At 41.2% G+C, this 23,890-nt stretch overlaps 1 protein-coding gene across 3 annotated transcripts; it reads right to left on the bottom strand.

Annotated features, from left to right (window-relative positions):
- Positions 1 to 11,004: 11,004 nt before the first annotated feature.
- Positions 11,005 to 19,593, bottom strand: LOC139573778 (transmembrane protein 106B-like). 3 transcript variants are annotated; one of them, XM_071397625.1, is made up of 8 exons: positions 19,473 to 19,593; positions 17,595 to 17,805; positions 17,298 to 17,361; positions 17,003 to 17,162; positions 14,992 to 15,132; positions 14,516 to 14,565; positions 14,376 to 14,429; positions 11,005 to 12,563 (listed from the first exon to the last, which is right to left on the bottom strand). In XM_071397625.1, exons 2-8 carry the CDS (start codon positions 17,797 to 17,799, stop codon positions 12,443 to 12,445), a joined length of 795 nt encoding a protein of 264 aa, XP_071253726.1. In that variant the 5' UTR covers positions 17,800 to 17,805; positions 19,473 to 19,593; the 3' UTR covers positions 11,005 to 12,442. The 3 variants fall into 3 exon arrangements, with proteins under 3 accessions (XP_071253726.1, XP_071253725.1, XP_071253727.1); XM_071397624.1 differs by lacking the exon at positions 19,473 to 19,593 and adding an exon at positions 18,605 to 18,740; XM_071397626.1 differs by lacking the exons at positions 14,516 to 14,565; positions 19,473 to 19,593 and adding an exon at positions 18,605 to 18,738.
- Between the last annotated feature and the right edge of the window lie 4,297 nt (positions 19,594 to 23,890).

Raw genomic sequence — 23,890 nt, 5'->3', positions numbered from 1 at the left:
TTGGAGGGGACAATTACATTACATTTTCTCAAGAGCAATTCCTGAGGGGGACACCAAAAGTAGTGCTGTAACACATAGTATACGTTGTTATATGTTAAATGTATATTGAGGAACCATAATTCCTACAACTGGATAATTGATAGGTACAGTAGTTAACTGAAGGGTTTTCCCAACTTGTTCAAATGTTTAAATCATTATAATTCTACTACTAATAATAGTTATAGCAGTGCTCCTTACCAGTCCAGTATGTATGCAGGTATTCGTACTTACAACCAGCAATATCAAGAAAGGTCAGTAGGTGACAATGGTACTGTACACTGTATGGGTGTAGTTTTCATAAATACAATGAACATGGTGTGATCACATCTAAAAGAATCTCCATTGAGAACCATCACAAAGTTGGTCTCCGTATTGAATTGACCTTTTAATTTGACTTTTTCTGATACATTTATATAGTCATTAAATATGTGCACCTGGCCTGAGTCTACTACAATATCTTTGCAAGAACAAAAAGCTTAAAATAAGTACAGTTCTAAAAGCAAAATAACTACTTCAATGAAAAACCCAAATAAATCAAACAAAATATCCTTCAGTCAGTGTCTCAACTCTTCAAACAGCAGCTATGGACAAGTATGTCGCACAAAGTATGCTATTTTAAATAAAATAACATGAAATAAATAATTTGTAAGTGTACTGAAAACTACTAAACAAAAGAACAAATATCAATTACACCAGGGGTTCTCAAACAGGGGTCCATGGGCTAATTGCAAGGGGTCCGTGAAATAAAAAAGTGTAATGAATGTAGTCAGTACCACAAGGTTTCCAGTAAGTTTACATATAATATAGAGGGGGTGGAGGTCCCTGAGGACCGCTCAAAACCTTGCCTGCCTTGCCTCAAAATATGCAGGGGTTCCAGTACACCAAAAAGGTTGAGAACCACTGCTATACACACTACTGAACAAAAGAACCGAGCATATGTTTGCGGGTTTCCTCAACAACACATCAGTTGCCACTTTCGCAATGCCCTCGCCTGTTGTCTCCGACACCCTGTATAGCCCAATAAACTCCTTGTGAGGGACATGGTCATGGTCAACATAACGCAGACAGACATTCTCCTGTTCAGCACCAGAGACATCTTGAGTACCATCAACAATTAATGAAAATTGTACAATCGGAAGAGACCTAATCTCAGCTGCAATGCCTCGAATGACTATTGGCCATGATGTTCAGAATTTCATTCTGTGCTTTGGGGCCTGTGTACATTGTGGTACGCTCTGTTAACCACTTCAGTAAAATGGGATCATCCTCTTCTGCCCTAAGTTTCAAAAGCTGGTATAAATTCCCACTGTCATCCGTGTGGCCTCTAAAGGCTTGTCCCTGTCTTACTACATGCTGCACCGAACTAACAATTTTCATCAAGCAATGCCTTGCGTCCTCCTGCTGTTTACCCCACGCGCTGGATAACTGGACACTGATTGGATTTAGCTGGTGTGCTGTTACAATTACAAAGTGGCGGTGGGTTTGGCAGTTTTGATGTGCTGTGAATTTTTCAATGGCTTTTCTCCAGTTCCTAAATCCTGCACTAAAGAAGGCAGCATCTGCTCTTTGGCCAAAAGATGGCTGGCTTGAAAACCCTTGGCTCCAGTGAAAACACAACACTCCTTTTACTGATGGATTATAATGTAGCCAGGGGAAATCGCGAAACCATCTCTCTTGAAACGTCAACACTCTGTTGGCAAGAGTTTGCGGTTCTATAAATTGTGGGTGTGGCTGATATGGTTTTGTGCCATCACTGAGGTAACTGGACAATGCTGTGCCACTGTCCCCTATACTGGTGCTGCTGGCAACAAGGGTGACACTTGGTCCTGCCGTGGCTGTGACACTGTCCTCTGAAGTCTCTCTCCCTGGCTCTTTCCCTTTCATCACCCTAACTGACTCACAGTCTGTCTCCTAGAAAAGAAATAAGGTGTTTGCCGTACTCCTAACTACCGGTACCCAAAACTACACAATTAATCACAACAGCAATACCATTGCTGTAAACAAATCTTAGTTTAGTCACCAGTTTAAGTTGAGAGTGGGGGTATCCATGGCATTTTCCAATTATGTCCCTATTTTACAAGTAAAAAAAATTGAGAACCTTTCATAATGTTGCCAAACAAAGACTCAACAAACTTACCTGAGACTCCCTGTCTCTGCCAATCTGTCCCTGCATATCTGTCCCCAGCTCTGCTGTCTGTGTGCCATCTGTTGCCTGCTCTGCCTAATGACATCATTGTGAAACATTCCCATTAGCATTTCACTTCTTTCTTATGAACATTTTATCAACTAGTCTTTGAGATATTAGGCTACTAGAGTTCTTACTATGCGTTTTGGTGTACTGACAAATACTCTGATGTCCGTCTTCTTACTTTTTTCTGCCATTTTTCTACCTGGCTGGCTGGCCTAGCTGCACACACACACATTTACACAACACATGCTGCAACCTTTTGTAATTTTAATAGTTTGTTTCATATTGGCTGGCTTCCAACAATAGCTGAATTTGTAAAGCTAGCGAGCACCAATTCCGTTTCTGTGTGTTTGCTATAATCTTTGCTACCTGGTTAAATAAAGGTGAAATAAAAATAAATAAATAAAGTTCACTAGCGACAATTTATCTTTTGCAACGAGACCATTATATATATTTAAGACAATGGTAGAAGAGAGTGTAGTTCTGTTCTGTTCAGTTTGGACTTCAGTTTATCGCTAACCTTATCACAGGGACGTCGAAGCACTACAGCTGCATGCTGATCTTGGATTAAACTGACGATAGCAAAGATTCCATCTTTGACGACGCCACATAAATGGAATAGGTACTAGCTAGCTTGATAGTTAATGTTTGCTTTAGTTTGCGCGCTAGCTCTGCAAATTCAGCTAGTGTGCGAACCCTGCCAACATAAAAATAAATAAATAACATTGCTATGGACCTGCTATGGATTGACTGGATTAACCTCACGTCAGTTACGTACATGTCCCTTTCGGACAGTAGATACGAACCCTCTATTACCTTGCCAGCTAAAGAACTGGCAGTGGATCAAACCATTGTGAGGCAAAGGGCGGGGGGGGTCGCAATCTTTTGAAACTTAAAAACGCGCTATTAAGTGTCTATAACCAGCACAAGTGCTTTCATTGCGTATTATTAATATTATTGAAATTACATAGTTATGTTTACAGTGATATATTGGGGGGGACAAATCATATTTTTCCCAAGATGGGGGGGTCGTGTCCCCCCCGTCCCCCCTGGGATTTCCGCCTATGGGTAGAGATACTCTCAATGATCGGCTATGAAAAGCCAACTGACGTTTACTCCTGAGGTGCTGACTTGTTGCGCCCTCGACAACTACTGTGAGTATAATTATTTGACCATGCTGGTCATCTATGAACATTTGAACATCTTGGCCATGTTCTGTTATAATCTCCACCCGGCACAGCCAGAAGAGGACTGGCCACCCCTCATAGCCTGGTTCCTCTCTAGGTTTCTTCCTAGGTTTTGGCCTTTCTAGGGAGTTCTTCCTAGCCGCCGTGCTTCTACACCTGCATTTCTTGCTGTTTGGGGTTTTAGGCTGGGTTTCTGTACAGCACTTTGATATATCAGCTGATGTAAGAAGGGCTATATAAATAAATTTGATAGACTGTTCTCTCTGCCACCGCACGGCAAGCAGTAAGTCTGGAACATTTTACATTTACATTTTAATAATTTAGCCAACGCTCATATCCAGAGCGACTTACAATTAGTGCATTCATCTTAAGATAGCTAGGTGGGACAACCACATATCACATAGCTACTTTATTGGGGAAAAATGTACTATCAGAAAAGTCAGAGCTAGTAAGCGGGAAGAAAGTCAAGTGCAAGTGTTAGTTCAGGTTGAACACCAGGTCTGTTGCAGCGTTCTGGATAAGTTGCAGGGGTTTCATGGCAAAAGTGGGGAGCCCAGCCAACAGCGAGTTGCAGTAGTCCAGACGGAAGATGACAAGTGCCTGGATTAGGACCTGCGCCGCTTCCTGTGTGAGGTAGGATCATACTCAACGGATGTTGTTGAGCATGATCCTGCAGGAGTGTATCACTGCTTTGATGTTTGCAGAGAAGGACAGGGTGTTGTCCTAGGTCACGCCAAGGTTCTTTGAACTCTAGGAGGGGGACCGTGGAGTTGTCAACCATGATGGAGAAGTCTTGGAGCGGGCAGGCCTTCCCCTGGAGGACAGAGCTTGAGGGGGTGGATTGACATCCAAGCTGAGATATCTGATCTTCATCTAAGACAGAACAATAGACAAACACAGTCTGCTTAAACTAATAACACACAAACAATTATACGTTGTCATGTCTTTATTGGACACACGGTGTAAACATTCACAGTGCAGGTTGGGAAAAGTATGTGAATCTTTGGATTTAATAACTGGTTGACCCTCCTTTTTGCAGCAATAACCTCAACCAAACATTTTCTGTGGTTGCGGATCAGACCTGCACAACGGTCAGGAGGAATTTTGGATCATTCCTCTTTCCAAAACTGTATCAGTTCAACAATATTCTTGGGATGTCTGGTGTGAACCGCTCTCTTGAGGTCGTGCCACAGCATCTCAATCGGGTTGAGGTCAGGACTCTCCAGAAGATGTATTTTCTTCTGTTGAAGCCATTCTATTGTTGATTTACTTCTGATTTACTTGGGTGTTGCATCACCCAACTTCTGTTGAGCTTCAATTGGCAGACAAATAGCCTAACATTCTCCTGCAAAATGTCTTGATTAACTTGGGAATTCATTTTTCCGTCGATGATAGCAAGCTGTCCAGGCCCTGACGCAGCAAAGCATCCCAAACCATGATGCTCCCTCCACCATGCTTTACAGTTGGGATGAGGTTTTGATGTTGGTGTGTTGGTTTGCTGTGTCTTTTTTCTCCACACGTAGTGTTGTGTGTTCCTTCCAAACAACTCAACTGTAGTTTAATCTGTCCACAGAATATTTTGCCAGTAGCGCTGTGGAACATCCAGCTGCTCTTTTGCAAACCTCAGACGTGCAGCAATGTTTTTTTGGACAGCAGTGGGTTCTTCCGTGGTGTCCTCCCATGAACACCGTTCTTGTTTAGTGTTTTACATATCGTAGACTCGTCAACAGAGATGGTAGCATGTTCCAGACATTTCTGTAAGTCTTTAGCTGACACTCTAGGATTCTTCTTAACCTCATTGAGCATTTTGCGCTGTGCTCTTGCAGTCATCTTTGCAGGACGGCCACTCCTAGGGAGAGTAGCAACTTTCTCCATTTATAGACAATTTGTCTTACCGTGGACATCAAGGCTTTTAGAGATACATTTGTTACCATTTCCAGCTTTATGCAAGTCAACAATTCTTAATCTTAGGTCTTTTGATATCTCTTTTGTTCAAGGCATGATTCACATCAGACAATGCTTCTTGTGAATAGCAAACAAAAATTTTGTGAGTGTTTTTTATAGGGCGGGGCAGCTCTAACCAACAGCTCCAATCTCGTCTCGTTGATTGGCCTCAAGGATAGATGACTCCTGACTTCAATTAGCTTTTGGAGAAGTCATTAGCCTAGGGGTTCACATATTTTTTCCAGCCTACACTGTGTAAATTTAAATTATGTATTCAATATAGACAAGAAAAATACAAAACTTTGTGTGTTATTAGTTTAGATATACTGTGTTTGTCTATTGTTGTGATTTAGACGAAGATCAGATCACATTTTATGACCAATTTATGCAGAAATCCAGGTAATTCCAAAGGGTTCAACATACTTTTTCTTACCACTGTAGCCTATCAAATGGTTACCCACTATTGCTACTGTTTGTTATCTATACTGTTGCCTAGTCACTTTACAGTATCCCTACTTATATATACAAAGCTACCTCAATTACCTCGTACCCCTGCACATCGACTCGGTACTGGTACTTCCTGTATATAGCCATGTTATTTTTACTCGTTATTGTTATTCACTCTGTATTTATTCCTCGTGTCACGATTTCTATTTTTTATTTTATCTTTTATCTTTAACTTTGCATTTCACTGTTAGTCTACACGTGTTGTTTACGAAGCATGTGACAAATAACATTTGATTCGATTTTTACTATATGTGTAAACTCTACAGTTGTAATTTGTGGGTGTCACTGAATAGGCTGAGACCCTATTACATGGGTTCACAGACAGTGCTGTAAGGCTGTACAGTGCATATACTGTATGTATGACCCAAATGCAATTATGCAGTCAAATACATCCACAGTGGGATTAAAACATTTTTTGTACTATTTATTTTCAAATTAATGAAATATTGTATTTACTTAGAATTATAGAACCACAAGCCGGGCTTGTTTAGCATTATCTAGTCCAAATATGGCATAGTTCCACTATTTGTATCCGTTTGCATCACTTTCAATGTGGGACTTTTATTTTGAAAGCAACTCGCAAATTCCATTATTGTGGCTAGCTTCACATCGGTGAGGACAGGGTGGGATTGGGGAATTTGAAGGTGGCCTCAATTTCCTCTCGGGATCTCTCTGTTAAGTGGTTCTGCAGAGAGGAATGCCTGCCATTCAAAGTGAAGAGAAGACTTCTTGATTTAGAGAATTGAGATAGCCTGAACATTTACAACATATTTACCATTGCACTAATCTCTCATGGGTGGGCAGCTGACAAATTACTTGACTTTAGTTCTGGGTTAACTGAAATTACCATTGCACAGAAGTCACTCACTGTTTTGAAGGCATTTATTGACAGCTGTCTCTGAACTCTGTCGAGACTTTTCCAGCTAATGTGAAAGGTCAACAAGGGACTCCCTTGATGTTAGAGAAACCCAATTGTGGTCCTTTTCCAGTTCACACAAACATTTGAATACTTATAGCTACTATGTCACGTGTTCATAGTCTGTGTACCAGTCTTTTTAGCTTACATTCCACTCCTTGACACTCCTGTCAGTTGCCTAGATAAACAGCCAGGGTTTAATTACATAGGCCTAGGCATTATACTTTTTTATTGCACATTTAATTAAACTGACGCAATTGGTGATGTTCAACTTCAGTTCATTGGCACAAAACGTGCGTCAGACAAAAAATATTATGCAATTCATGCATCTCCGCTGGCCTCTCTTACATCCATCCTCTCTCTATTCCTCCTATAACTCTTGAACCAGTAGACTAGCACAATGTGTGTCCCAATGCACTGAGTGTACAAAACATTAGGAACACCTTCCTACTATTGAGTTGCCCCTTTCTATTGTCATACCCCTTTCAAAGGCACTTACATCTTTTGTCTTGCCCATTCACCCTCTGAATTGCACACATACACAAACCATGTTTCAATTGTCTCAAGGCATAAAAATCCAATGTTTGGAAAAAGCTGTTCAAAAGAGGGCATTGTATTATAATTTCTTTGTTCTCCCTGACGAAGGCCATGCAGCTGAAACGCGTCAGATATTTAAAACTTTGTTTCCATTGAACATGCCATACAAATAAAGGCATTTTAATTAATTATATGAAGAGTGTGTCACGGCCATCGAAAGAAGTGGACCAAAGTGCAGCGTACATTCTCTTTTATTTTGTCAAATGTCACCAATAAAACAAGAAATAACAAAATCGACCGTGAAGCTTACAAGGGCTTCCCACAAACACCAAAGGAAAAAAAGGCTGCCAAAGTATGATTCCCAATCAGAGACAACGATAGACAGCTGTCCCTGATTGAGAACCATACCCGGCCAACACATAGAAATACAAAAACATAGAAATCAGAACATAGAATGTCCACCCCAAATCACACACTTACCAAATCAAATAGAGACATAAAAAGGCTCTCTATGGTCAGGGTGTGACAGAGTGCCTTGGTCCTCCTTTCTTTTTGAGCATCAAAATGATTCTTTAACCTGTCTCTGCCCCTTCATCTACACTGATTGAAGTGGATTTAACAAGCAACATCAATAAGGGATCATAGCTTTTACCTGGATTCACCTGGTCAGTCCATGTCATGGATAGAGTAGATGTTCCTAATGTTTTGTACACTTAATGTAGTTTGGTCACCTATTTTGAGCAATTAAAACATATATTCGACAAAGAAGCACCTTGCTCTTGCTTGCTGGATATAAAATATGCTACAGTGTTCACAGTAGCGGGGAAGCTTCTCTGGTGTGATGTGATCACATTGGCTGGTGGTAAAAAAGCAATGAACGGGAATGCTCTGTTCTCCCCGCGCCCAATGTTTATATTTACAATTAAATGTTTTATGTCAGAATGCTGAATGTTAGAATGCTTCCAATCAAATGTATGAATTAAGTTTTTTTAAATGCTATCTAATTTGCATAAACATTGTGATTGGATAGCTGTGAGGGTTATCGAATCAGGATCAAATCCTCTGATCTCTTCGAGCTCATTAATGATAGAATGTTCATATTTGAAGATTGCCGAAAGGCCAGTCTCTTTGGAAAATGACAAGTGGCAAGGAATGGAATGTAATAGCTAAACAGAGACGGCAACCTGGCTAACGTGTTCACATGATAGACTTCAATAGAAGTTTAAAAATGATCAAGGCTTCATTATTACGTTCTATGCATGATGTGATGGTTATTAGTCAGAATGTAGGCCTAATGTAGGCTATAGCCTGTAAAGTATAGTCTGCTGAGTTTGAAGTAGACCCAATTCACAATGATAGGTACACTCTTAGAAAAATCGGTTCCCCATATGAGAACCCTTTTGGTTCCAGGTAGAACCCTTTTTTAGTTCCGGGTAGAACTATTTTGGGTTCCATTTAGAGCCCTCTGGAAAAAGGGTTCTACATGGAATGCAATAGGGTTATACCTGGAACCAAAAAGGGTTATTTGGGAACAATTTTAGGTTGTACTAGGCAACTCTATTTCTCCATCATGGAAGGGAGAATAGGGTAGTGGTAGAACATAAATGTTCAGTTGGTTTTCTCTGTAATGGAAGTCCATCAACAGCGCATCTGGAAAAGTAATTTCCTTACATCTGGAAAAGGGAAAGTATATATGATCTATGGGGAAGGAAATGACATTTACACAACTAGTCTAGTCTGCCCCCATTTCTAACTTCCTAGTCTACCTTACACTGATATCTAAATGTATTTTTCGGTGTGCTATGGTATTTCGTGTTGTTTGTAGAAACACAATTGGATTTAGATCATTATTTCACACACTTGTTTGTCTAGGCTACATCCCTGAAACATGAACCCATACACTGGCATCCATACATCCCTGGGTTAATGTACTTCCTCAATAGCTGTAAAAACATCATGTTACTTTCACCATTTGTACCTTTTCTCCCTGAAGAACAACCATATTTCCGCAAGAACTCAATTTTGTGAACATTGCATGAACTGCTTAACCCAGAAGTCTGAAACCAAATTCACATCCTCACTCAGTCTACTTTATTTTCCAGATGTCTTGTATCATGCTGAGGAAGCACAGTAGACTGCACACCATTACAAATAGTTCAGGATCTTGACTATTAGTTTCAATACACTCTGAATACAGGAAAACTCAATCTCCCACAGAGTTGGTGGTCATAAATGGTGCCAGTGAGCACAGCATGTGACTGCATTTTGTCTGTGTCTGGACCCGGTTTCCCAAGAGATGGAACTTAAGCTTACAAGTCGCGAACATGTTACACAATATGATTGAAATACATAGGCCTATGTAGCCTATACTGTATTTACATTTTAATGCAGTCATCTCGGTTTTCATTTGAAGCATATTTGTATCCTTTGCTTGTTTGTAACAATTGCAAAGCCATTGGCAACTTTGTATTTCTATTGAACTTTGTGGTCACAGAGGTGTATAAACATCCTTATTGTATGTTTAGTAGAGATCTTCTGTGTATAAAGTGACGCGGAAGGGCAAAAAAGCATTTAACAACGCACTTAGCTGTGTTTTCAAGTGAAACTTCAGTAACAATGGTTTTGGGAAACCAATGAGGCACGAATCCCATTCAAGTCATTGGACCGATATTAGCATTTTTTGTGCATCATGTTCAAAACATCTATAACTGACTTTGTTGAGCTTTACAATCAATTTTAGATACTTTCAGATGATTTGGACATGGTGCGTGAAAAATGCTAATATTGGTCCCATGACTTGAATGGGATTTGTGCCACAAATGCTAGAACGTTAGCACGTGGAAACAGTGCCAGGGAAACTAAACCAAATCATGGATTGCTGTCTTACCTTTTCCATAGACTGCTTACAGGGCAAGGAAACCAATGTGTAATTTTGTAATTTGGGTGAACTATCGCTTTAAGATGCTTTTGGGAAACTGGGCCCTGGTTAATTGGGAACCGCTCCAAGTCCCCTGACCTGAATCCTGGAGAGGAAGTCAACTGCCGTTTAAACGACAGCAACAGATGTGAGGTAAGCATACCGGTACACACTGGAGACCTGAAGCACCGGTGAGCATCTGGAAGCAAACAAAGTAACACACTGACACACATCCAGAACAGTCTACAGATAAAATCAAAGGTCATACAGGACTAGCAGATGCATTACAATACAGCATACAAACCTGTTTAGGATCTTGTAGAACAGAGTACCACATTGACACAATACTGTATGACAGAAAACACATGCTGTATACTGTCCATTTAGAATAACAGTACCACATTTGTTCACTAGAGCACCCTGTCAAATATACCTAAGCCTGTCTATTCTGTGTGACTTTAAATGTAACGTCATGCTATTTTTAAGATGCTAAATATTGGACTTGGTGCGTTTTACACATGAATGGCATGCATTGTGTTGTTAATTACTTGGACTTCAATAGTGAGTAAAGTAAGCTTTTTATGCAAACCTGTGCATATGGCCATTGGTCATTATAGAAACCATATTTTCATCCAAACACTTACTTATTTCAAAGTTAATTTTGTTAAATTAGGCGCCACCCTGTGATAGTGATTGGTATTGCACATTTCTCCAACCTTTGAATTGTTCCCCAACAACAAACTATCAATGAATGCACCAAACAAAAACCTCAAAATCAACCACTTTTATTCCCAGTTTCATGCAAGGAAAAAACAATGTTAGATGTGCTGTATGATTGGCAGTGGCTTACATGGACAGTATCCACATTTACACAGTAGTGCACAGTCAACACACCTCAGTGAGGATTCAGAACTGACTTTAAACTGATGAACATTTTCTTCTTGGATGATTTGGTACATAATATGGCACATTGACATATACAACAGTACATTGGCGTGATTGTTCCTCCATAGAGTATATCAGATAATATAAATAATGTACACATCTGATATTTTATCTTGGGCATTTTTATTGTCCTCGGTTCAGTATTCTGTGCACAACAGACGTTAAAAGCTATAACAAATGTTTAAGGAAAATAACAAATGGATACTTACTGTATCCTGACATTTAATCTACTCAGAAAGAAACACAAAGTCGAAAAGCACAACTTACTTGCATGTTTCAGTGATCAATCATGACAAATTAAAAAGGGGCAAAGGGCATGAAATAAAAAATGTAAAGACAAAATTACCTCCTAAATTCAATTCCCAAAAAGAAAATAAAAACCTAATTTTACAACACCATTGAGGGTATTTATGTAATATCATATTTCGAAATAGGTAGTCGTCTACTACCCAAGTCAGAAAAAAAAACTGTAACATTCCCATTACAACAAACAATTCAGAGGTTTACAATTAAAGAGTAATTCACATCATAAAACAACACATCTAATAATTATAGGTACTGTATTTGAATGATATAAAAATACAAGATTCCTCTCATTAGATACCTAAATGTTGCAATCTAATTAAGGTCCGTAGTCATCCTAATTACGCTGACTTCACCCACGACATGATATGCCACCTCAGAATTAGATGTAAATCTAACTATCATTACAATGAAAATGTAAGAGTAACGACACACATCAGGAAGTACTATTTTGATCAAAATACATCCTTGAAGAAAACAAAATAGCTGCTATAAAAAAAAGAATGGAATAAAATGCCATCAAAAAGTGGACTGGGGTGATTAGTGTTGCTGATAATCAAAATGAGGATGCTGTCCTATTACTTTATTTGTATTGCATGTCCCATACCTAGTGGTCTGGGAAGGTTAGTGGTACAGATTACATTACATCAACAACTCTGCCGTATAAATACTTTCTTATGATTGCGTTTCCCATACAAAGCTAAAGTGCATCTTTATCTCAAATGCCTGTACACATTGGATTGGATCATTCTATTAGGAAGAATTTGCACAAGAGATTTTCTACCTGCAACATCATCAAACCCTCATTAAACTGTACATTGGCACCTTGCTAACTTCACTTTCTCTGAGACATGGTTCCTCCTATTCTACAGTAGGTCGTGTGCCCAAAGTAACTCCGTAAAACCCTTTCGTCTGCCTTTAGATCGATGGGCTTCCATTATGGCTGTGTTTTCACTGCCTTACTGATACATCTTCACATGTCCATGCAGTGAGGTGGTGTTGCCCCCACAGTCCACATACTGGTATATCTCCTGGGAGACCTGCTCCGAGTGCCCAAAGTAGGATGTGGTCACAGTCACCCTGAAAACCAGTCAATAGACAGTAGTCAGTTTCCCCAAAATGGCTGCCCACATGGGGGCGTGTGTGGTTTGACAAAATAAATAGAGTAGGTACAGTAACATGTGTAAACTCAATGTATTAGTAGATATTTGAAAAGGTACACTGCATTCAGAAAGTATTCAGACCCCTTGACTTTTTCCACATTTTGTTATGTTACAGCCTTATACTAAAATTGATTAAATTGTGTTTTTCCCTCATCAATCTACACACAATAGCCCATAATGACAAAGCAAAAAATGGCTTTAAGAAATTTCTGCAAAAAAAGTATATAATACTTATGAAAAATCACATTTACATGAAGTATTCAGACCCTTTACTCAGTACTTTGCTGAAGCTTGAAGTTTACAATTGGCTCATTCATCCCCCTCCTCTCCCCTGTAACTATTCCCCAGGTCGTTGCTGCAAATGAGAACGTGTTCTCAGTCAACTTACCTGGTAAAATAACGGTAAAATAAAAATAAAATAAAAGCACCTTTGTCAGTGAATACAGACTTGAGTCTTCTTGGGTATGATGCTACAAGTTTGGCACACGTGTATTTGGGGAGTTTCTGCACAGCTATTTTCAGGTCTCTCCAGAGATGTTTGATCGGGTTCAAGTCCGGGCTCTGGCTGGACATTCAGAGACTTGTCCGGAAGCCACTCCTGTGTTGTCTTGGCTGTGTGCTTAGGGTCGTTGTCCTATTGGACGTTGAACCTTTGCCCCAGTCTGAGGTCCTGAGCACTCTGGAGCAGGTTTTCATCAAGGATCTCTCTGTACTTTGCTCCCTCCCTCTTTCCCTCAATCCTGACTAGTCTCCCAGTCCCTGCCTCTGAAAAACATCCCCACAGCATGATGCTGCCACCACCATGCTTCACCGTAGGGATGGTGCCAGGTTTCCTCCAGATGTGATGCTTGGCATTTAGGCCAAAGAGAACAATCTGGGTTTCATCAGACAAGAGAATCTTGTTTCTCATGGTATGAGAGTCCTTTAGGTGCCTTTTGGCAAACTCCAAGCGGGCTGTCATGTGCCTTTTACTGAGGAGTGGCTTCTGTCTGGCCACTCTACCATAAAGGCCTGATTGGTGGAGTGCTGCAGAGATGGTTGTCCTTCTGGAAGGTTCTCCCATCTCCACAGAGGAACTCTGGAGCTCTGTCAGAGTGACCATTGGGTTCTTGGTCACCTCCCTGACCACGGCCCTTCTCCCGATTGCTCAGTTTGACCAGGCAGCCAGCTCTAGGAAGAGTCTTGGTGGTTCCAAACTTCTTCCATTTAAGAATGATGGAGGCCACTGTGTTCTTGGAGAACTTCAATGCTGCAGAAATCTTTTGGTACCCTTCCCAGATCTGTGCCTCGACCCAATCCTGTCTTGGAGCTCTCAGACAATTCCTTCGACCTCATGGCTTGGTTTTTGCTCTGACATGCACTGTCAACTGTGGGACCTTATATAGACAGGTGTGTGCCTTTCCAAATCATGTGCAATCAATTGTATTTACCACAGGTGGACTCCAATCAAGTTGTAGAAACATCTCAAGGCTGATCAATGGAAACAGGATGCACCTGAGCTCAATTTTGAGTCCCATAGCAAAGGGTATGAATACCAATGTAAATAAGATTTCAGTTTTTTTTTTTTTATTACATTTCCAAAAATGTCTAAAAACCTGTTTTCACTTCGTCATTATGGGGTATTGTGAGTAGATTTATGAGCAAACATTTTTAGAGTAAGGCTGTAATGTAACAAAATGTGGAAAAAGGGAAGGGGTCTGAATACTTTCCGAATGCAACGTATACTTACTGCATCATGACCACAATGTTGTGAACCTTTATGGACTGCAGGGTGCAATAGTCGCTGCAACACAAAACATTTATTAAAGAAATGTCACGATTTGTGCTGTCAACCACACAATAAATTGCAATTACTTGTGAAATACTTACAACATATAACTCATCTCATCAGCAATTACTGTGGGAACCATGTAGTCAATCTGAAATAAACAATATGTTGTAATGTAGCCGTTATCTATCTCCCATATTGAACAGGGCGGTTGAGTGCTGACTGAGTAAGTAATGAGTAACTTTTGAGGGCAACAGTCCAAAAATGCCATCCTTATTCCATCCTTGCTGCTACTGCCTTATTCCATCCTTGCTGCTACTGATGCCCTCAGAACAGGGACAGATGTGGATTCATCAACAAGGTTCATTATCAATGTTGCCTGATTTTGTTGCTAGATTTTGCAGCAAAGCGGGCGGAAACAATGAGCTGCTGTGTTGAGCGATAGAAAAGCACTTCAGGACAGTTGAAAGTTCAACTTTGATTCACTTGTCAAGCTATGCTCACTTCATACACTTTATAACAAGCAGTTATACCAAGGCATGTTATTCTAAAATGGTAAACATGTGTAAAGACCCACCTGCTGCTTATCTAGTGGTATGATGGTCGTCACATTGCTAATACGGGCCTTCCCAATCACCGTCTTAGAGAACTGCACTTGGGCTGTGATGTTGGTCAGGGATACAGTGTAGTAGTTGTTATTGGTGATGTTCAGAGTGTTCTAGAAGAAAAGACATACGGCACAACAGTTGTTGGAAAGAGTCATTACGTAGGACCGGCTCCAATTTGCATACCGCCCCAACAGAACCACAGATGATGCCATCTCTATTGCACTCCACACTGCCTTCGCCCACCTGGACAAGAAGAACACCTATGCGAGAATACTCTTCATCGACTACAGCTCAACGTTCAACACCATAGTACCCTCCAGGCTCATCACTAAGCTCAGGACCCTGGGACTGAACACCTCACTATGTAACTGGATCCTAGACTTCCTTACGGGCTGCCCCTAGGTTTAAAAATATATATATATATTTCCCAGGTGGTGAAGGTAAGCAACAACACATCTACCACTATGACCCTCAACATGGGGCCCCTCAGGGGTGCGTGTTAATTTCCCTTCTGTATTCCCTGTTCACCCATGACTGCGTGACCGAACACGACTCCAACACCATCATTAAGTTTGCTAACAACACAATGGTGGTAGGCCTGATCACCGGCAACTGCTTGGCATCCGACCGGAATGGCCGATTAATTAGGGCCGATTTCAAGTTTTCATAACAATCGGATATCGGTATTTTTGGACAAAGATTTTGCAAAAAATTTTTTTTTTACACCTTTATTTAATCTTTATTTAACTAGGAAAGTCAGTTAAGAACACATTCTTATTTTCAATGACGGCCTAGGAACGAGTGGGTTAACTGCCTTGTTCAGGGGCAGAATGACAGATTTCGGGGGATCCAATCGTGCAACCTTACAGTTAACTAGTCCAAAGCAATAACGACCTGCACTCCACAAGGAGACTGATAGCCTGTTACGCGAATGCAGTAAGCCAAGGTAAGTTGCTAGCTAGCATTAAACTTATCTTATAAAAAACAATCAATCAATCATAATCACTAGTTAACTACACATGGTTGATGATATTACTAGATATTATCTAGCGTGTCCTGCGTTGCATATAATCTGACTGAGCATACAAGTATCTAAGTATCTGACTGAGCGGTGGTAGGCAGAAGCAGGCGCGTAAACATTCATTCAAACAGCACTTTCGTGCGTTTTGCCAGCAGCTCTTCGTTGTGCGTCAAGCATTGCGCTGTTTATGACTTCAAGCCTATCAACTCCCGAGATGAGGCTGGTGTAACTGAAGTGAAATGGGTAGCTAGTTAGCGCGCGCTAATAGCGTTTCAAACGTCACTCGCTCTGAGCCTTGGAGTGGTTGTTCCCCTTGCTCTGCATGGGTAACGCTGCTTCGAGGGTGGCTGTTGTCGTTGTGTTCCTGGTTCGAGCCCAGGGAGGAGCGAGGAGAGGGACGGAAGCTATACTGTTACACTGGCAATACTAAAGTGCCTATAAGAACATCCAATAGTCAAAGGTTAATGAAATACAAATGGTATAGAGGGAAATAGTCCTATAATTCCTATAATAACTACAACCTAAAACTTCTTACCTGGGAATATTGAAGACTCATGTTAAAAGGAACCACCATATGTTCTCATGTTCTGAGCAAGGAACTTAAACGTTAGCTTTCTTACATGGCACTTTTACTTTCTTCTCCAGCACTTTGTTTTTGCATTATTTAAACCAAATTGAACATGTTTCATTATTTATTTGAGGCTAAATTGATTTTATTGATGTATTATATTAAGTTAAAATAAGTGTTCATTCAGTACTGTTGTAATTGTCATTATTACAAATAAATAAAATAAATAAAAAATATTGTCAGATTAATCGGTATCAGCTTTTTTGGTCCTCCAACTGTTAGTCTACACCCGTTGTTTTATGAAACATGTGACCAATACAATTTGATTTGAATCCATGTCAACCCTTAGATGGAAACACAAAGGCAACTAACACCACAGAGAGGATCTTACCGTGATATTGAGATAGACAATCCGTTTGTCCTGGTCATAGGAGACGAATGCAGACTTCACGCCCACATAGCAGACGTCGATAGAACGAGGGAACATGAAAAACACAGCCAGGCCAACCAGCAGAAGGCAAAGAAACACGGACACAGTGACATACAGCTTTCTGCAAGAAAAAGGGAGGAAGCGCCATTAAAAGAAAGACAGCAGTTGGATATAGACCACAGTCAACCACAGTTGAATCATTCAATTGCACAGCTTTCAAAAAAAGACGTCTGGCTGAGTGAGATAAGAGACTTACGTTCTCCTTGGCTGGAGCCTCTGGTCACTGTATGGAATCAGAGCCACAAGCTGGTTCTCTTGGCCTGCATTAGAGATGTGATGACAAAGCCATTTACAGAGGAAACTGATATTGGTTCAACTTATGTCTTTTTCATTTTCAGTGAATGTTGTGAAGTCAGTGTTTCTAAGTGGCCTATCTGATTAGCAGCTCATGAGTTGGAGTTTTAGAACAGATGTAGGTGTATTGTGTCAGTGAGTGAGAGTTCATGTTTATTACTGTGTAGGAATGTATTTGTTTTTATGTTTATCCCCTTACCCCGTGGTATTCTGCCAGTGCCCTGGCATGTGGGGCATGTGACACTGTCTCTGCCAGTAAATTCCACATAGGGGAACTGAGACACATCTCCATTCTTTCCATCCTCTTCACTCTGTGTATCTATGTACTCTGGACCAGTCGTCAGGCCACTCTGACTGCCACGGTCGTCTTTCCCCTTCGACAAGAGGGAGTGTGACTTCCCCATCACTTTCTGTGAATAAAACATTTAAGATCTAATAAGTAGGTGTGGTTGGTAGTGTAAACTCATGCCACATATTCATTTGATATTTACATGGTAGTTATGGTCAGTTTACACAAATTGTTTTATACTACTTCTGTACTATAACAATGTACCTGCCTATGTCATGACCATGTAAATACAGGTTTTAAAGCCAATTTATACTGTACACAGGCTACCATTCTCCTATTCCATTCTCCTTTTCCATTTTTGCATAGATTATTTTGGTTTTGTTTAGACCAGTTTACACACTAATTCCCCAAAAGCTCTTATCAAGTGCGCACCATCTATGTAATTCAGGCGTGCTTGAAACAATTATTGTCCAACAAAAGACACTTGTTCTGACCAAAGTTTCGTATGGACCAAATATATGTAACCTAGTCAGCAAAACACATCGCATCTTGCCTTCTGCTCCTACTATACATTGTGCGCCAATGGTCGAGGTACTGTGATGACGTGCAGACGACCATTATACTACACAGTACACCATGTTCCTTCCAGACAAACTTGTTCGCCGCCTGCCATTTTAATCCGAAACTCACGAATACATTGTTGCGTATTTGCTCCGATATTCTGTTGTATTTCTATTTGGTGTCAAGTTATTGATGTGAATGTTTGCGTAGAATACTTGCAGAGCAGAGATAAAATGTTTCCATATTGCAAAATGTTGCCCGGTTCCTCTGACAATGTCAAAGCATCACTGTGCGGTATTACACACGCACTACGGATATGATCAAAATGGCAACATTCGATATTGGATTCGTCTGCTTACCTTTGCATATATTCACGCAGAATTGCTTTACATATGCTTGGTCACGAACAGCCGCTGTTTATGTCAATATAGTACTGACATAAATACACGCACTAATATTCTGCCAGCAGCTCCAACGATGACGTCACTTTCATATGGTAATGTTGAAACCTTCAAAATAAAATCCCGCATTTCAAAAAATCTATGTCAATGTGTATAACTAATTCAAATTGTATTGAATTTTAATCTATGGCCACTTTTATTGTGCCAACAAGAAATTGCAATAAGTCATTTATGAAAACAAATGTAAATAAAAAAATGTAAGACCAATAATGAAAATACAATGTTGACACTAGTATGTTGAGAATATTGGGCTGTAAAGAGAAAACGTTAAACGTTTCCACCTGTCTCAGCTAAAGTGGGGTAGAAAATACTCAATAGGATCTCTACTAACCAAATATGGTTCGTTTTGGAGGGGGACTGTGTCATACATATGTGTGTCATACAGCACTTCGTTCTCCACCCCCTCCATAGCCCCCAATGCAATAGACTGTTCATGGCATACATATTGGCTTGTAGAAAGAAAACTGCCTTGTTTGTTTCCGGTGTGAAATAAAATTTAAACAAAGACAAAGACACAATGTAAGCAATGATGGACTGGCTACCTGTTAAAGACCTAGATTAACCTAATGCGATGGTAATGGCTGCAATTTCACACATTTAAATCAACCCAAGACCAACCTTGACATGTGCCAAAACATGCATCAGCTCAATCGCTTGGCCTGACAAATAAAACTATTTTTTAGGTAGTATCCTAATAAAATCATGTTGCTATAGGTTTATATCACCCCAATTATGCATAGCCTTCCAACGATTTTCTTGAACCCACCTCGGTCGCAATCAATCCAAAGGCTGGCCTCTTGGATTTGGGTTTTGGACTGATTCATGGATCACAGCACATCTCTCCTTATTAGAAACTTCACTTCCAAACATAAAAAGGCACGCTTGGCATTCTTTTCAAGCAAATGATTGCAAAGGGAGAAGCCTCACGCACATGCAGTAAATGTGCAGCCGTACTCAGTAGACAAACTATTTGGACCAGCACTACAGATATTCTTGTACTTTATGTTTCTGGTGTACGGTCAAAAGTCATCCACAGTAATGTGAAACCTTGTGTCCCTATCTCGCTGTATTGATCTTTCAGCAGTTGGCAATGAGAGGTTGACCTACATATTGAGCTCAGCAATCTGTCATTCAGGGATAAATACCAAAAAAGGACACTACAAGGCACATTTTATATTTGACTCTTTTTAGATTAAGATTATCTCTATAGACTCTACAAACATGCAGAACACAGCAGGAGTTATCTAGGGGGGCGGCAGGTAGTCTAGTGGTTAGAGCATTGGGCCAGTAACCGAAAGGTTGCTAGATTGAATCTCCGACCTGACAAGGTAAAAATCTGTCATTCTGCCCCTGAACAAGGCAGTTAACCCACTGTTCCTAGGCTGTCATTGTAAATAAGAATTAGTTCTTAACTGACTTTCCTCGTAAAATAATTTTATAATATATATTTTTATGAATTATTATCCTCAAAATGTTCTACAGCTGCAACATCGAGAGCCTCCAGTCAGGAGGCTCTCCGGCGGCTCTCAACCCGCCGCCGGAAGCGGCGGGTTGCATCACTGCCTGGTAAGGCAACTGCTCGGCCTCCGACTGCAAGGTACGCACAGGCTGTACTTCGAACACCCGACAAGGCCAACATCCCCGTCATTGGCAAGAGAAAGGGACGCAGGTACAGAGGACACAGAGCGGGGTGCCTCGCAAGGATCCACAAAAGGCAAGTGGGAAAGCTGCCGTTAACGTCAATATATTACTTGACTGGAACATGTTTGCCACAGTGACTGTACGTACATACCCCAACCAGAAGCCATGGATTACAGGCAACATTTGCACTGAGCTAAAGGGTAGAGCTGCCACTTTCAAGGTGCGGGACTCTAACCCGGAAGCTTATAAGAAATCCTGCTATGCCCTCCTACGAACCATCAAACAGGCAAAGCGCCAATACAGGGCTAAGATTGAATCGTACTACACCGGCTCCGACACTCGTCTTATGTGGCAGGGCTTGCAAACTATTACAGACTACAAAGGGAATCACAGCCGCGAGCTGCCCAGTGACACGAGCCTACTAGACGAGCTAAATCACTTCTATGCTCGCTTCAAAGCAAGCAACACAGGCATGCATGAGAGCATCAGCTGTTCCGGACGACTGTGTGATCACGCTCTCCACAGCCGACGTAAGACCTTTAAACAGGTCAAAATTCACAAGGCCGCGGGGCCAGACGGATTACCAGGACGTGTGCTCCGAGCATGTGCTGACCAACTGGCATTCACTGACATTTTCAACATGTCCCTGATTGAGTCTGTAATAACAACATGTTTCAAGCAGACCACGATAGTGTCTGTGCCCAAGAACACTAAGGCAACCTGCCTTAATGACTACAGACCCGTAGCACTCACGTCCATAGCCATGAAGTGCTTTGAAAGGCTGGTATGGCTCACATTAACACTATTATCCCGGAATCCCTAGACCCAGGTCAGTCCAGATGAGAAAAGGGTGTTTAGCCCCCTCAAGCCAATGTCTCCACGCCTTCAGAGCCTTGACGACAGCCAACTGCTCCCGGTCCACGGGTGGCCAGCAGGTTATCCAGCCGAATGGACAGGTCCACCAGCTGGTCGAAAGTGAGGGTGGTGCCCTGCAGGCCAACTCCCGACGGACGTCCTCGCGCAAACTGCAGCGATATTGGTCGATCAGGGCCCTATCGTTCCATCCCGCGCCGGCGGCCAGGGTCCGAATATCCGTGGCGAACTCCTGGGCGCTCCTCATCCCCTGCCTAAGATGGAAGAGACGTTCACCCGCGGTTCTACCCTCGGGTGGATGGTCAAAGACTGCCCGGAAGCGGCGGGTGAAATCCTCGAAATGGTCCAGCGCCGCACATGGCGTTGGCCCACTCCAAGGCTTTCCCAGAGAGGCACGAGACGAGGGCGGACACCTTCTCACGACCTGAAGGAGCTGGGTGGATGGTTGCCAGGTAGAGGTCGAGCTGTAACAGGAAACCCTGGCAGCGTGCAGCCGTCTCGTCATACCCCCGGGGAAGGGCGAGATAAATCCCACTGGGACCGGGTGAAGTGGGGGCGAGTAGTGGAGACCCTGGTTGTGCTGGTGGAGGCGCTGGAGGAACTCCCTGTCTCTCCCAGCGGTCCATAGTTTGGACAACGCGGCCCATGGCGGCGCCGAGATGGTGGAGCATCGCCGCATGCTCCCGGACGCGCCACCCCTATTCCAGGGGCACCTGCTCCTGCTGACTCCATATAGTTGGTGTGGGATTCTGTAAGGGGTGCGTAATCGGTGGCAGGGAAGTCAGATACACGAGAGCAGAACTTGGTAATAGCCACAGCAATTTAATAGCAAAACCCACGGCATAAAAATAACAAAAATAATTTGGTACAAAAACCCATCGCGCACCAAACAACACTTACAATAAAGCACTTACAATAAACAATCCCACACAAAGACATGGGGGGAACAGATGGTTAAATACACAACAAATGATTGAGGGAATTGAAACCAAGTGTGAGGAAAAACAAGACAAAACACATGGAAAATGAAAAGTGGATCAATGATGGCTAGAAGACCGGCGACGCCGACCACCGAGCGCCGCCCGAACAAGGAGAGGACCCGACTTCGGCGGAAGTCGTAACACATTGAGCATGTTGCTTAAAAAAAAAAAAAATAGGAACCAATTAAATATATATGTGAAATTTAATTAAACAATAATGTATATTGATGCTAATATTATGTACAATATTTAATAATGTTTTCATAAGATAAAATCGCCTAATATATTCAATATGCTATAAACAAATGTTATTAAACAGTTTCACTCAATTAATTCTAATTAACTTAATAATTATGACACACCCCTCACTATTGTCATTGGTTGCACTAATTGCACTGTTTGTCTACATAACCTGGTTCAAGCATTCATGACATTACCCTGAAGACGGCACAGTGATGCCGAAACGTTGGTGATTTACCCAATAAATTACTGGGAGTTTATATATAGAGTGTGCGACTTTCTTTATTTTTATAGCTTATAGTTTATTTTCCGTTAGTCATCGCCTCTACACAAAACAATTTTCTCTTGTTGTGCGCCAGCTCATGTTTTTTATTCAACATACCAGATATCTAACAATAAAAATAATACAAAAGATACTAAGTCTTAACAGCATAGACAATTCCCCACTATGACATACTAACGTGCATCAGGAGAATGAAACATATCAAAATGCATAGCTCTTTATGAACTCTTGATACAATCCAAACATGACAATTTAATTCACACAGTAACATTAATTTCCTTGATTCAAATTGTTTGGGCACAGACCTGGCTAGTATGACAGAACTCTGCAGGCTATCTCTGCAGTAGATTGCAACTCCCCCTTTGGCAGTTCTATCTTGTCGGAAAATGTTATAGTTGGGGATGGAAATTTCAGGATTTTTGGTGGCCTTCCTAAACCAGGATTCAGACATGGCTAGGACATCCGGGTTGGCGGAGTGTGCTAAAGCAGTGAATAAAACAAACTTATGGAGGCGGCTTCTTATGTTAACATGCATGAAACCTGTCATGCGAACAATGCTATAAATCGGGATTGAGTCATCACACTGTGCTCACGCTGTGCTCCCACGCCAGCCAGTCGCTAGTCGCGAGTATCACCTTCTCTCATTCTTCCGCTACACTATAACTTGTAAATGATGTTCTCCATTGTTGTTCTGAAAGCTTGATTAGACTGTGCACTGTTAGCCTTGTAACCTTGTTGTCTCTTGTACTACATTTTAATCTCTACAAAAGGTGCTTTTGCTGACCTTGATCAATAATCATGTAAATAATCTTGTCTTTGTTATAATGCTTTTAAACTAGGTAATAGGTCTTTACTGTGTACTGCAAACCTTGATAGATAAGAAGCACTTATCGGCCTACAACTTGTAAATAATTTTGTCCATTGCTGTTCAGAAAGTGTGATTATACTGTGTCCTAATAGCCTGGTAAATATTCATTACATTTAACTCGTAAATAAATTACATTTAGTTTTGATAAAAAACGTTTAGCTTTTGTATTTAATTTTTGTTGTTGTTGAGTGTGTATTGATTTCAAGAGCATGGATAGTAGCAGGTGATTTAAAGCTGTGCTTGGTTAGTAGAGACCCTACTGAGTATTTCCCACTTCACTTTAGCTGAGAAAGCTGGAA

This window comes from Salvelinus alpinus, chromosome 4 (genome assembly GCF_045679555.1).
Source record: "Salvelinus alpinus chromosome 4, SLU_Salpinus.1, whole genome shotgun sequence".
NCBI classification, from domain to species: Eukaryota; Metazoa; Chordata; class Actinopteri; order Salmoniformes; family Salmonidae; genus Salvelinus; species Salvelinus alpinus.
The sequence above is the reverse complement of the archived record's forward strand: the minus strand, read 5'-3'. Positions and strand labels throughout refer to the sequence as shown.

Excerpts from the sequence above, each read along its gene's own strand:
- LOC139573778 (XM_071397625.1), bottom strand. The coding sequence starts at position 17,799 with ATGGGGAAGTCACACTCCCTCTTGTCGAAGGGGAAAGACGACCGTGGC. Across the intron at positions 14,566-14,991 it reads TACCACTAGATAAGCAGCAG|ATTGACTACATGGTTCCCAC; the intron begins GTGGGTCTTTAC and ends TGTTTATTTCAG. Across the intron at positions 12,564-14,375 it reads AACATTGTGGTCATGATGCA|GGTGACTGTGACCACATCCT; the intron begins GTAAGTATACGT and ends ACTGGTTTTCAG.